Genomic DNA, 14449 nt, shown 5'->3' with positions numbered 1-14449 from the left:
GAAAACACAGCCTTAGGTGCACCAGCTGATCATATGTTTCCACATCTCACCGGCCTTGGTTTCACATCAATTCTGTGTCCAGTTCTAACAGTGTATAACTTTGTTGAAAGGCTTTAGTGTATCTCAAAAAAAAATTTTTAATTAAATGCATGTAATGCCAATTAATTTCACTAACATAAAACAAGAGCATCTCAGAAATCTCAGTTAATTATTTGGTTAGAAATTCTATTTTCTTCGACCTGCATATGGTTTTTTTTTTAGGTCAGTACGAGAAATTAACCATTGTGAATCAAATGCTATCTCGCTTCTTGCATTTTCAGCTTAACTCTAAAATGTGATGCAGCCAGCAACCTTATATATTTATTTAAAATATTTATACCCCCCACCTTTCTTCTCAAGAGGACCCAAGGCAGCTTACAGTGAGAAAACAAATAGTATTGAAAGCTAAAAACAATAATTTTTACAGTACCACAATATTAAAACCATGCCATCATATTAGCCACCTACAATGTTTCTCCCACCCACCAGATGATGCAACACTATAACTTATCTCTTTAATTCAGCCTCTTTCCTCTTAATTTATGGACATTAAAGGCATTTAATGAGCCATTAAATGTTCTGACTTATTAATTTCTTCCTCTCCTCAATCTTCTGTTTTCAGATACATTTTATTACTCCCAGTTCTTACATTTCATCCATTTCCTGACTCAGAGCCTTCAGTCTCTTCCATTCTGCAATCCTTCTGTGCTTTTATGCAGTTGTAATTGATATTAACAACACTGCTTTCAAGCATTTCCCAAAGGCTGCGGTTTGAGAAGCTTTAGAAGGGTGCTCATTTGGTTCCAGGTTTGTTATTTTTGCACGAGTTGTGTTTTTACAAGTGACCTTAAGAGCATCTCTTGATCTTTGTCATAGGATTAAGGCTTAGAAAGGAATAACTCTCATTATAGTTTCTAGTTACAATCACGCCATTTTAAAACTGGCCGAAGCCTTCATTCTGACTTCGATGACATTCATGTTTAGCTTTTGATGAACCTTCCAATTAATGTAGCTATCCACCTCTCTCTCTCTCTCTCTCTCTCTCTCTCTCAAAAAAGTACATAATGAATCTGACTTCTCCCATCATTCTCAATAATTTCAGTTATATATATATGAGCCAGTATATCACAGACACTAGTACTTGGGGAAATATTCATTAAAAGTAATTTTTGTATATCAAATATTTGTATAGTTTTTGTATATCAATTGCCAAATCCTCCCAAAAGTAATAATGTTTCTAATTGTTATATTATTTTGTAAAGAGGACATTGCCATGCCTTTATTATCTCTCTAAACTAGCATGTTAATAGGTAAGGCCATTTTTAGCATGCTGGCCAAAATCCTCTTATGCAGTTACACCAGCATAGTCCAATCAGCCTAAATCGCACTAATTTGCACATGTTAAAAAGTCAGCATGGGCATTTGCTGTTGCCCACCAAGTCATGTGACTTGATGCACAACAGCAACTCCCTATGCTGGCTTCTTGTGGCAATTTGCTGTCAAGTATCATCATCATTCTTTATTACGGTCACAGACCAGCAAGATTATAAAAAGGCAGAACATACAGAAAACTCTTTCATGTCATGTATGAATTCTTCTTTCAAGGTGATTGCAACATTTTCTCTCTAGTTCTTATAGCAATCAATAAAAATTTAGACATCCTGTCAGAGACCTTCGGGTAGTGTGGGCGGCATATAAATTAAATAAAAATAAATAAATAATATAAGTGGACGCACCCTGTAAATAGGACAGTAACAAATCTGTAGAGCTACTGTGCAGAGAGACGCCTATTAGTGGAGAGATTAACTTCTTTCTGCAATTGCTGTCACGTATCTGCCTTTACATCCAGCTCTGATATACATACAGGTTGTGTGCCAGTTTTGTAACAAGTTTGGCTGCAACCAAATTATCTGAGCTTGATTTGGTTAATTGATGCTCTTATGTTTAAGTTTTAATATGTGTTATTCTCAAGTAAGAAGCAAGCAAGTGGCTGAAATCCTTGTGCACAACAGCAATGATGTCATTGGCAGTGACAAATCACCTCTAATTAAAGGCATCTCTTGCCTATTTCGGGCTGCACATGACTTTGGCATATTGCGTATGAGTTGCATGTACCTTGAAATTGCCTTTAATTGGCCATGATTTGTGTTTCTGCTGGCATTGTCCACATTGGGCATGTGGAGTTGAGCAACAGGATTTCAACCAGTGCTTCACAGCCGCATGCCCTCCAGCTGTGTGGGGTTAAAGCTGTGTGGGGTTAAAACTCCAACCACATGCGGCCAGCATGCCTGAAATTGAGGAGAGATGTAGATAAAGACACAAGGCCAAGAAAGGCTAAGCTACTAAATAATGAGCTGATTAATTGTTCTGGCCAAGTAACACTTGAAGCAGTTCTTATACCACCAGGAAAACATTTTAGGGGATACTCACAAAGTATATCAACCACTTTCATTACTGGCACTTGTTCAGACCAGGAAGGTTTTATCAGTGAGATAAATTATTAGCAAATATTACAGGAAAGAGAAAGAGTCATGTATTGTATTACTTGTGAGACTTGCTCCTGTGGGAACATCAGTTGTCATACTCAGAATTTAAGCCAGCTGATATACTGATGGTGAAACTAGCCAAGGATTCTGTAGGTTCTAGTAAATGTATGAACAAAATGAAGTTTTGCCTTCATCATAACTTACAAGACATAATCAAAAGAACTTTGCTTTAGTTCTAGTCTAAGATTATATAATAAGGGACTGCAATTGAAGCCTAATGCCTTCTGGTGCAAAAATAGAACCTGAAGCTTTGAAAAAAAATGTGGGGCTGAGAATGTCTTGCAGATACAGTATACCTAAGGAACAGCACAGTCCAGAATAATGGAGGAAGTGATCTCTGTCTCCCACTGCAGGCTCCACAAAACTTGAAAAACCTGCTTTGGAGAGCTGGAAAATCCTCCAAAATTGGTTATCCAGTGGCTCGTAAAGCAGTGAGCGTGACAAAGAGGAGGAGTTCTGTGATATACCTCAATGTCACAATGGATCTGTGCTTCTCTTTTTATGGAAGGCTACTTTTTTATCCTGAATCGTTAGAGTCAATGTTTCATCCCGTATCCTCATCCTGTTTCTAGGGAACATCACATAATAGTGCCAGTACAGTATTTATTTTAATGTAGTGAAGCATCAATTGAGTCATCAGTCTCTTCATTCATAAGTGAAACATTGGTTTTGCTATAAATAAGAGAGTTGGAAATGATTGGGAGCTCTAGTAGTTCCGTTCACAGTTCCAAGATTTATTTATTTATTTATTTATTTATTTATTTATTTATTTATTTATTTATTTATTGAACCTTTGTCCTGAAATTAGAGAATAAGCCTAGTTAGTGATATCTTTCTTTTAAAAACCATTTAGAGCAGGGGCAACTAGTGGGCCAGGGCCAGGGACTTCACCCCAGAATTTTATTTGGGGTGCTTACCTACACCAGTTGCAAGCCTCCCTTGGTTTTGGGTCATTCTTTCCTGAATCTGTCAAGGGCTTTGGGGAAAAAAATACCCCTCATTCCATAATACAACAGAAGGACAGAAACAGCGTCACCAATACAAACAACACAAGTTCCAGTTTTTCAAAGGGCATCCTTTTAAATTAGCAACTAATTTGTTCTGGAGTGCTGTACAACAGCATGGCATGTGATCCATAGACAAAAATGTGGGATTCACCTTCTGCAATAGAAAAAAAATTAAATTATGTCCCTGGATTATGCTGCCATAAATCACTGGATTTGAGGTGTTAGTTGAAACCAGTCTCTTTGGCAGGACCCAAACATGGGGACAACAGTACATTGTACTAGGGCCTGGAGATCCAGTGAGCAGACCGGCCCAGGTGACAACTCTATTACCATGAAGAGAAAAATGAGGTTAACTTGTAGGTCAGGCAAGATTATTTTCATTACACCTGACTTTTATTTATCTATGTATCTATTGTCCATATTTTGTTAGATATACAAGAGCCAAATAGAACTGGAGTATAGCTGAGAAGCTACAGGCCAAATAATGACCCAGCAGTTAGTTCAAATAGAGAATGTATTTGTTTTGGTGTAATTATAATTATAATTTGTAGTCTGTGTGAGAGAGAGACTTGTGCTTCCCCTACTTGATATATGGTGTTCCTTTTGCATAGACAAAAAGGAAAAGCCGCCCCGAGTAGACATGGTCTAGAGGGGCGGGGTATAAATTTAATAAATAAAATAAATAAATAAAATAATGGATGGGGAAAAGTAACATCAGAAACAGGGACATTGATCTCGAGGAGGGTTAGAGCCAGTGCTGCTGCAGCAGCATTTACACAGACAGAAAACATATACAATAGGACCCAAATATCCATTGGGGATTGGTTCCAAGCCCCCTGTGAATACTGAAAAATATGGATAATTGCAAACACTGTATATATAGCATGGTAAAAGAGGGGGAAAAGCAGGGGAAAAATTACATGCATTACCAGAACTGGCCATTAGAAGGCACCAGAAACCATGCTATGTATTCTTCGCTAGCAAGTATTCATAGCACAGTCTCTGGCACCCTCTAATGGCCGGTTCTGATAATACATGTGAAAATAGTTTCTCTGGATATTTTTTCTTTTAATATTTTTATTATTTTCAGACCATGGATTAGTAAAACCACGGATACTGATCCCGCAAATACGGGGGTCCTATTGTACAATATCTTTTTGACACGTACTTATGTAAATCTGATGCAGAAACATAAGGAGCTTTTGCAGAGACAATTAAAGGAATGACACTGAACACATCCACTGAAGTTCCTTGGTTGGATTTTTAAAATTATTAATAGCCTTCAGAGAGGGTGGTATAGTAAGCTCTATGGTATGTGAACAAAGAGAAGAAATCTCTAGACAAAGTCATAGCAACTAGATTGGCCCTAAGTGCTTAGAATAGTAGATCCTCACATTTATATACCCACACAAATCCAGTTTAAACCAGGAGTCTCTATATACAGGTCCTTCTGTATATAGGGTGTGGGCCAACAAACTATCAGGACAGAATCAGAGAGACTGCAGGTAGTGACGGGAGTGATGGCGGTAATGAGCTAAATTCTTTCCTTACTGCTCACAGAGACGTGCTTTCCTGCTCCATCACAAAGCAGTGGTTCTTCAATGAATTTCACTCCTTAGTTTCCCAGAAAGAATAACAGAAAGATCTGGACTCCTGTTCCCACCAATCCTCCTCTCTTATAGTCCTGTGAGTCCCATAAATTGGCAGTCCCATCAACTGGACTTTGGTAAAGATTCAGTGGGTCTACTTTTGCTGGCCTTCATCATTTGCTTTAGCTCATAATCATTGCAGTGAGCTTGAACAATACTGATTTCTCAGGAAGAAAAAGAGGCGATGGAATTACCCAGTAGGCACCTAAATGGAGGAACCTGCCCTCTCTAGCATTGTGTCTTTGAATAAAACTGTCTAACTGCTATCATGGTTTGAGTGTTTTGCACTATAGGAGTTGCAGACAGCATGTTATTCATCTGGCTTCCTTTATTTTTCACTTTGCCTCTATCTGCATCAAAAGAGATTTCTTTGTACAAGCAAGCAGCATTTTCAAGGATCCCAAGATATTATTGCGTGTTATCTGACTGTGCTGTGGTGTCTGTCTATTCAGCGAAATGAATGTGGATCGCCCCCTACGTTCTGTGCTATACTTTGTTTGTTTTGTTGCATTTTGGTTTTGCTCTGAGGCTTATGGCAACGTGTTGGATTCTTACACCCACCCACGTCTGTATCTATACCAAACCCCAGAATAGTACCTTGGTTTGCAACAATCCCAAGATTCTCCACTGAGTATTGTGGCAGAGAGTCGAATTAGACATTACAGAAAGCACACTTAAAACAGAGAATTCTTTTAGCACTAAAAGACGTCGGATTATCACAGCATGTGTTTTCACACCTCAGCCTTTTTTGTTTTGGTTTGGTTTTTTTGGCATGTAGAATTGCTAAGACATGAAGACAAGTCCTCAGATAGCTCATATGAAGCCTGGGCCATTTCACGTTGTGAGGGCCAGGCATTGTTTGGGAAGAGGAGTAAAAAATATATATTTTAATGTAAAAAATAGCATGATTTTTTTTTAAAAAAAATAATAGAATGCATGACAGTCCCATACTCTTGGCTGAGAGGAAGTCCCCTGTGTGGTAGCCAAATGGCCCTGCTGTCCCTTCCTCTCGTGGGGCCTGAATGAAAGTATGGCAGAATCACATCTCTGGAACACTGGCATGATTCTAGCTTCTACCAGCATGCTACATGGAATGTTTTATTTGACTTTGAGCGGAGAATTAACTAGGAATCCCAGTGGGAAAAGAAAGGCACCTTTTAACACTTTTTAAGCAAATCTCCCTTTCCCATCCCCACATCAATGTACAAAAGGCAACCAAGATGCCCCCTTGTGTGGGAGGAGAATATGTTCATGTTCTGGAAAGGGTAGAGTTTTATGTTGTTCTGTACCCAAGGGGCCCGGGGGCAGAAAGGCAAGCTTTCCACTGGTTGCTTTCAGTGCTGCCTAACGTTGTCTGGGCACTGCAGTTCAGACAGTATGTCCCTCAGCCCTAGATTTTTCTTAAAATAGTCCTTTCTCCTTCATGTTAAGGGATCAATAAAATCCGTATAAACCATGCAAGCTCCATGTGCTTTGACTCTCTGCATTGTATTCGGGGGGGGGGGGGATTAGTTAACGGGGGCAATGTCCTGTTCAGCACAATCCATCCTCTAGCCTTCCCAAACTCCAACCAGAGCAACTCTGTCGCAGTCCAGGGAGTTGGCAGATCCCTGTTCGTTGAATCGGTTAAGTTTTCAGTTCCCATGGAGCCTGAATCCAGAAAGTAAGCTTCAAAGGGGCAACATACCTGCTTCATTATGGCATAGACGGGTTGCAAATTGTAGCCACATAGTAAAATGCTGCCTCTGCTGAAGCTTATGTTTTTGGCTTCAGTATCAATGACAGGCCCCCACAGGTGCCCTAAACAGTTTCTGCTCTGGGACATTTTTTCCTGATTCCACATGAAATCACACCACTGTTTTCCCCTTTTCCAGGCCTGAAGACCATTGTGGGAGCTCTAATCCAGTCCGTGAAGAAGCTGTCAGATGTGATGATTTTGACCGTGTTTTGCCTCAGCGTGTTTGCTTTAATTGGGCTACAGCTGTTTATGGGGAACCTAAGGAACAAATGTGTCATCTGGCCTATTAATCTCAATGAAACCTATCTGGGCAATGGCACCAAGGGCTTTGACTGGGAAGAATACACCAATAATGTCTGTAGGTGTTACTGTGGGTTGTTTCAATTTTTTAAAAAAAACTTCTGCTAAGATACTGTCTAAATCTAAAATTTACATAGCCACCATTAACTGTAATTTCATTGAGGCTAGCAATTGGTATTCTTTAAACAGTCACATCTTGATTAATGTTTTTCTTCTCTTTCAACACATATTGGTCTGTTTTAGTACTTTTTCCTATACTTAAATTATTTTACCTCTGTCTTTATCATAAGTTGAGTTTTGTATCCATTCTATTTCATGATTGTTATGAATTGAATACTATATTTATTACCATCTGCTGAATGGTCAAGTAAAATGAAGTAATATCTGCAGAGAAATAATTTTATGTGTGAGATTTTATAAACAATATAAGATAGTAAACATGCCTCTGGGCATCAGAGGCTATAATCACACTAGTATATATATTGTCATGTGTACTATGTATGATGGAGAGTAATTCAGTAATATATCGCCAGATGAAAACTCTCCTCTCCCACACATCGGTATGGTGAATTGCAATGTTCCAAATGACTTTGCACCACTAAGATGGTGGCAATGTTAATATTCCAGCTTCAGAGGCATGTGGGTCATATTTAATGTCAGAGTTATTCCTACTTTCCTCTATGTATTATTCATTCTTATTTTTCTCTCCTTGTGGTACCTCCTCTAGCAAATTTTTACACTTTGCCTGGGTTTCTTGATCCATTGTTATGTGGTAACAGCTCTGATGCAGGGTAAGTTACTTGCTTAGATTCCTTTCTACTTCTCTCCCTTTCCTCCCTTCCTGCTCTCAGTCTGTATTAGTCAGTTGGGCAGACTATTATTGGAAGAAAAAGAAAATAAAATCACAATGTGTTGATCACATTTCTAAAGTTGTTAAATGAGTTCATTGACAAAGCAGTTTGTTCACTCTATGCAGCATCGACTTGTGTTATTTGTTCTTTTTAAGGGGAGGCAAGTGATGACATGTTAAAATATGAATGTTTTGTTTTTTGTGAAGACAGGCACAGAGCTTGTATGCGATACACAATTGGATCATATTTGTTTCTCTCATCTGAAGCCCACCTAAGATCTACATAGATCTTATTCAAAGAGTCAGTACTGACCCAGATGAGGAAAAGTGGGGTCATTGTTTCCCCTCACATTGGTTTTTGTGAAGATACAGCCTTTGAAATACCTGTGGTTCGGAGCCAGATATAATCATGCTTAGAGCAGGCGCACTGAAACCAGTGGGACTTAAGTTAATATTTAAGAATGGCAGGGCCTGCTCTAAGCATAAATCTGAATGTATTTCAATATGAAGAGCTTAAAATATGCTTGGTTGGCAATCCCTATATTTTCAATCCATAGCCACTTGTTAGATGATCTAAATCATCCTACACAAATAGTCTTTCAAATGTACAATAGAACTATGAAATGAGTGGTTTCTTTGTTCGTTTGTTTATTAAATTTCTGTCCCACCCATCTAATTGAAAGCCACTACTCTAGGTGGTTTACAACGAGGATAAAACAAGGAAAAAAGGCAGAAAACCCCACCACCACCTAGACAACTATACATACAAAAGTCCAAGATGGCAAAAGCAATTAGTGCAACTTAAATAAATTAAGCAAACAATTCAATTAAATTGGGAAAAGGTGCTCAAAGGCCTGTCTGAAAAGCAAAGATTTAATTCGTCTTCTAAATATTAGGCAGGTGAGGGCCAATGCACCTTCACTGGTAGCGAATTCCATAAAGAGGTGGCCACCACTGAGAAGGCCCAGTTCCTAGCTGAGGACTTCCTCAGGATCTCTACCCACAGCATCAGGGTCTGAGAGGTGCCGATAGAACAGATAGTAGATCTGAGGGAGAGATGCTCTGATTGGCAGCAAAGTTCCAAACTGTTTCAGGGCTTTGTATGTCAACATTAGCACCTGGAACTTGGCCTGGAACTTGCACTGGCAGTCAGTGCAAATGAGCCAGAACTGGGGAGACATGATCATATCTTGATACCCCTGGCACCAGCCTGTCAGCTGCATTTTGCATGTGCTGCAGTGCTGTTTGACTGTCATGCTTTATGGCTGTTTTCTGGAAAAAATCTTTTAGGAATGACTCTTGAGTCTTTATGCGGAGGCTAACACAGATCACTTAGCTGATGGTTGCTGTGGATTCAATTCCATTCCATTCCCCTTCTGAGGTGCTATATAGTTTTGCCATTCAAAGACTAAATATTGAGGTGGTACATTTGTGTAAGAGCCTTGTGGCGCGATGGTTAAACCGCTGTACTGCAGCCAAAACAATGCTCACAACCTGGGGTTCAATCCCAGGTAGCGGCTCAAGGTTGATTCAGCCTTCTCTTCTTCCGAGATCAGTAAAATGAGTACCCAGCTTGCTGGTGTGGGGGGCGGTAATGTTTAGCCTGCATAATTAACTTGTAAACTGCCCAGAGAGTGCTTGAAGCACTGTGGGGCGGTATATAAGCAGCATGCTTTGTTTTCGCTTTTCTTGCCCACTTGGGATTGCTTAAGTGAATGAACCATTCTGATAATGTAGAGACTTCAGTCGGTATAACCTAACCTTCCATCTGGGAGGAACCTCAGGCTTTCAGAAAGCAGAGCTATGGGAGCTATGAAGCATAAAAGTAACCGTAATGCGTCTTCCTGTTTTTGATCTGAGACCTTCTACCATGCTAACCTGCTGAAATTCCTCCTCTATTATCTGCAGCCAGTGCCCTGAGGGCTATACGTGCATGAAAGCAGGGAGGAATCCAAACTACGGTTACACCAGCTTTGATACCTTCAGCTGGGCCTTTCTGGCCTTATTTCGCCTCATGACTCAGGATTTTTGGGAAAACTTGTATCAGTTGGTAAGTATTACAAGCTGCGTCCCATGACTATCACCGATTAATCTCCTATGCTGTACAATAGGAGCCATTCAGCAGTTTGAAGAAAATGAAAAAAAAAAAAAGGTACTTTGGATCTCATATTCATGTGGGGGGGAAAATAGAATCCTTTCCTAGCATTGAAAGAGTCAGCATCAAACCAGCAGATGTGATTTGGTGTTGTTGAATAATTGTTCACTTTATATCTGTGCATTGTGGGTTACTGAATTGTCTGTTCCTCATCTTGGTCTCTGTGCATTCATGCTGATAGGTCTCTACTTTCTCGGAGCTACCACTTTCATTGCTGGGAGACGGACAGCTGTTGAATCCTGGTTCCCCCCCCCCCAACTCTACATCCCACATGCTCCAGTTTCTCTTCCCTCGCTTCTCTTTCATCTGCCTCTACCTTGATGTTTTTTTCCCAGACAAATGGAAAACATTTTGTAGGTTTGCAAATGACAACAGATTTGACTCTGACACTATACCTCACTGTTCACAGTAGCAGAAGTTAAGAAGTCTTAGAAAGCACTGCATGGACCTCCAGACTCAGCTCTGCTGTTACTGCTTTGGAGGCCTAAGGCCACTGCATTCTTGGAAATGCTGATGTCCAAAACAGCATTCCTAGTAATAATTTCCTTTGCACATAGGGTTGGAGAGATTTGTGCCTTAAGATGCAAAGAGCCACACCAATGCTGAAGTCAAGAAAAGTTCAAAGAGATATCTTCTGCATACTGTCAGTGATCCACTTGATGTAGGACATTATGCTGCCAATGTTCTTTCCATTATCAGTACTGTTGAAAAAACCTTCACATGCTTGATATACAGAGGACTTTGGCCTTTTATGTGTAGCTGAATTCAGAAAAACTTCAAGAATTTTTGTGGCGTACAGTAGGCACAAGAAAAGACAGGCCAATTCACCCCAGAAATATGCCAAATGGGTTATTAAATCAATTACAATAGTTTTTCACTGGCCAGTAGACTTCTTAACAACCCTGGGAACCCTTGCATGAGAGCCATGCCCATCTTTTGTGTGTGTGTGTGTGTGTGTGTGTGTGTGTGTGTGTGTGTGTGTGTGTGTGTGTGTGTGTTGTGTGTGTGTGTGTGTGTGTGTGTGTGTGTGTGTGTGTGTGTGTGTGTGTGAGAGAGAGAGAGAAAGAGAGAGAGAGAGAGAGAGAGAATGAGTGACTCCCTTACCGGGGTTTTGCAGAATTTTGACATGGTCACAACCATCAGCTTTTATATTGCAGCTTCATTTAGGCACCAGAAGCTGGAGGGATACTTCCTTCAGAAAGGCAGCTCTTTCGGCTGTGCTGCAGTTATTGCAGATACTTTTCTGCCTGCTGGGTACACTTTGTGCTGGTGGTAAAATCGCTAGCCTTTACCCATTTGTACAAATGCATGGAGACCACAACAAAGGAAAAACGGGCTACTTTTTTGTATTGTTTGTTCCCTGAGTGGTCTTCTATGGATTGACATGAGCCATCATCCTCCCCTCTTCAGCACCTACAATGGCAGCTGGGTCGTCCAAAATTCATAAACTGAGGAGAAAAGTACTGGCGCATGTGCTAGGCAGCTGGGAGGGGATTAACAGTGAATCGCTCTCAGTCTTGAGGAGCTGAAGGACATATCTCTATGCAGGTGCAGATCTGTTGATGTGGATATGCAGAAGATCACTCAGAAGAACAAATGTTAGAAAGAGCAACCTTTTTTACTAGTTAAGAAAATTAATGTTCATATGGTAGAGTACAGTAGAGTACTTGTCAGTCATCTCTCAAGGGCCTCCTCCCTACCTTGAGCGGAGAAATCATACGTAAGTATAAAGTAACTTAATAACTGTGTGATATAAAGCCCAAAGGAAGAATTTGTCATTGAAGCTCACAAGACTCAGTAAAATAGGAAGAGAAGCCAAACTGCTCAAGTGAGCTGTCTGTGACACCAGATATATGTCTGTAATAAATAATCAGAGTGTAATAGGCATTGCCCCACAGGGGTGCAGTCAGCAAGCTTCACAATAGTCTTTCTTTCCCCATAGACCTTACGAGCGGCAGGAAAAACCTACATGATCTTTTTTGTCCTGGTTATTTTCGTTGGGTCATTCTACCTGGTGAACTTGATTTTGGCTGTGGTGGCCATGGCGTATGAAGAACAAAACCAGGCCACACTGGAAGAGGCAGAGCAGAAGGAGGCAGAGTTCAAGGCCATGTTGGAACAGTTGAAGAAGCAACAGGAAGAAGCCCAGGTTAAGTGACTCCCCTTTATTTGAACGTATGGATTCTATGTGTGCTTTTCTTTTTTGCTCCGCCTAGGAAACATATGTAATCTTAAAAATATACATTGTTATAAAATATACCACTATCTTCACAGATACCAATTAGAAAATTTGAAAGCACTTTATTCATAGATCAGTCACAGTACAGTATTTAGAGATTAGCAGATTTTTTTTCCCCTGGCTCCATAAGCCACAAGCCTGGGGAAATGACTTTACAGGAGGCAACCTATTTGGTGTTTTGTGTTTTCTTTTCTTTCCTTTATTTATTTATTTGTTTATTTATTTATTTTGGTGGCTTGTTTGTGGTCTAGATATTGTTGATCTGTGGGGAACAACAGAATGAATAGTTAACATGTCTGTAATGCAGAATTTAATCAATATGAAAGAAGAAAACATAAAGATACATCATAATGATTCAGCAATACCTATTAGCCTCTGATAGTACTTTGGCATTTATCCCGTACTGACAATATCAAAAAATTTGGCTAATAGTTTAAATTAATTTTTCCTCAGATAATTTCCTTTCAAACTAGTAATTCACAAAATAGATTTAGAGAGTAAACATGAAATGTTGTGGCAAAAGTTTTCATTTAGTAAAGTACTTCTGCAGAGGGTTGATGATGGCATCCTCAGGGGAGATGTCACGTTCCTGACTGTCCCTTGGTTGTTTCACCAATCGAAGAGCACAACCTACATGTAGTGTCACTGCCACCAGTTGTATCAACATTGTTTATTATTAATCACAGAGGTCCAGACAATGTGTCATTTTAAAAAGAACCAAATAGAAATTGTTTATTATTACAGGTGATGAAGGTACAATCAATATCATTAACTCTTAACAAAACATCCTACTTCATCTACTCTCAACCACCAACCCCCTCTCTCCATTCCAAACTCCAAAATCACCAATCTTCTAATCTCCCAATCTCCAATCTAACTCTCTCCTCCCACCTTCAGAGACTCTTATATCTCGTGATTCTTCCTCTCCAGCACTCTCATTGGTCCATGTAGATAACACATTGATATTCATGACCTGGGCGGATGCCACCGGGTAGTTTTCAGAAACTGTGCATTCCCTACTTCTATTTGAATAATCCTGAATAATCTCTTTCATCACACAGACACTGTAGGAGCCATGGGATAAGAAGGGGAAGCATTTAATTCTCAAAAACAGCCACTAGCAATCGTCATGTGCAGAGAGACAAAGCTCGGTTCCAAAGAAGATTCAAAGTTAGAGGCTTCCATGAAAACATGGTTTCAAACTTTTGACAGTGCACCTCACCCATTTGCCATACAACTGGATGGGGTGCACTGGTTCAGATTGTGAACCTGATGAGTTCCTGTTTTCTGGCTGGGAGGAGTTGTATTATGCTACTACTTACCAAGAGTGCAAGATAAGTGTGGGGATCAATAAAGCCATGGACTTCAATGAAAAACAAGATATCTGCTGGTTAGATGGCCATAATCCAAGGGGCAAACCTATAGTTCTTTAGTGAGGCCAACTAGATGACGACCAAGGATTCAGACACAGGGAGAGAATTGCTACCCTCATTCTTCACCGAGAATTTCAAAAAGCTTGCTAGTGCTGAAAATGAGTTTCACTATTTGCCCCAGCAGGCAAGGATTTAACCAGAGATTATCTGAACTGTAATATGTTAATCTGAAGATTATTCAAATTGCAGCAGATAAACAGGGAATGAGATCCATGAAATGAAGGCATAGTACACAAGAAATCAAAGGGAAATCAGGGAATTGAAGACAAAATACAACACAGAGAAAAATGAGAAGTGTGATGTAAAACAGCTTTGATTAAAATATCAGATGAAGTTAAAATATGCAACATTAATAATGATTAACCCTTTATAAACATCATATTTCCCCCTAATCTCCCTTGAGTCTTCTATTTTCCAAATGATTTAGCAGGTTTTGGCATAAAGATTGAGAAAGAAAGCAATATAGGCTGTTCACGTTAAGCTGTGTCATGTA

General features: G+C 39.8%; 1 protein-coding gene across 3 annotated transcripts in view; it reads left to right on the top strand.

Annotated features, from left to right (window-relative positions):
* SCN8A (sodium voltage-gated channel alpha subunit 8) overlaps positions 1-14449 on the top strand; it is a 116269-nt gene that overhangs the window by 55379 nt on the left and 46441 nt on the right. For all 3 annotated transcript variants that reach the window (XM_078384414.1, XM_078384415.1, XM_078384416.1), the window contains 4 exons: positions 7116-7337; positions 8007-8070; positions 10038-10179; positions 12227-12433. In XM_078384414.1, the coding sequence (XP_078240540.1) occupies positions 7116-7337; positions 8007-8070; positions 10038-10179; positions 12227-12433 (635 nt within the window). The remainder of the gene's footprint in view (positions 1-7115; positions 7338-8006; positions 8071-10037; positions 10180-12226; positions 12434-14449) is intronic.

The sequence above is a fragment of the Pogona vitticeps genome, chromosome 2 (genome assembly GCF_051106095.1).
Source record: "Pogona vitticeps strain Pit_001003342236 chromosome 2, PviZW2.1, whole genome shotgun sequence".
Taxonomy (NCBI): domain Eukaryota; kingdom Metazoa; phylum Chordata; class Lepidosauria; order Squamata; family Agamidae; genus Pogona; species Pogona vitticeps.
Note: the sequence above shows the minus strand (reverse complement) of the source record. Positions and strands in the feature narration are given on the sequence as shown.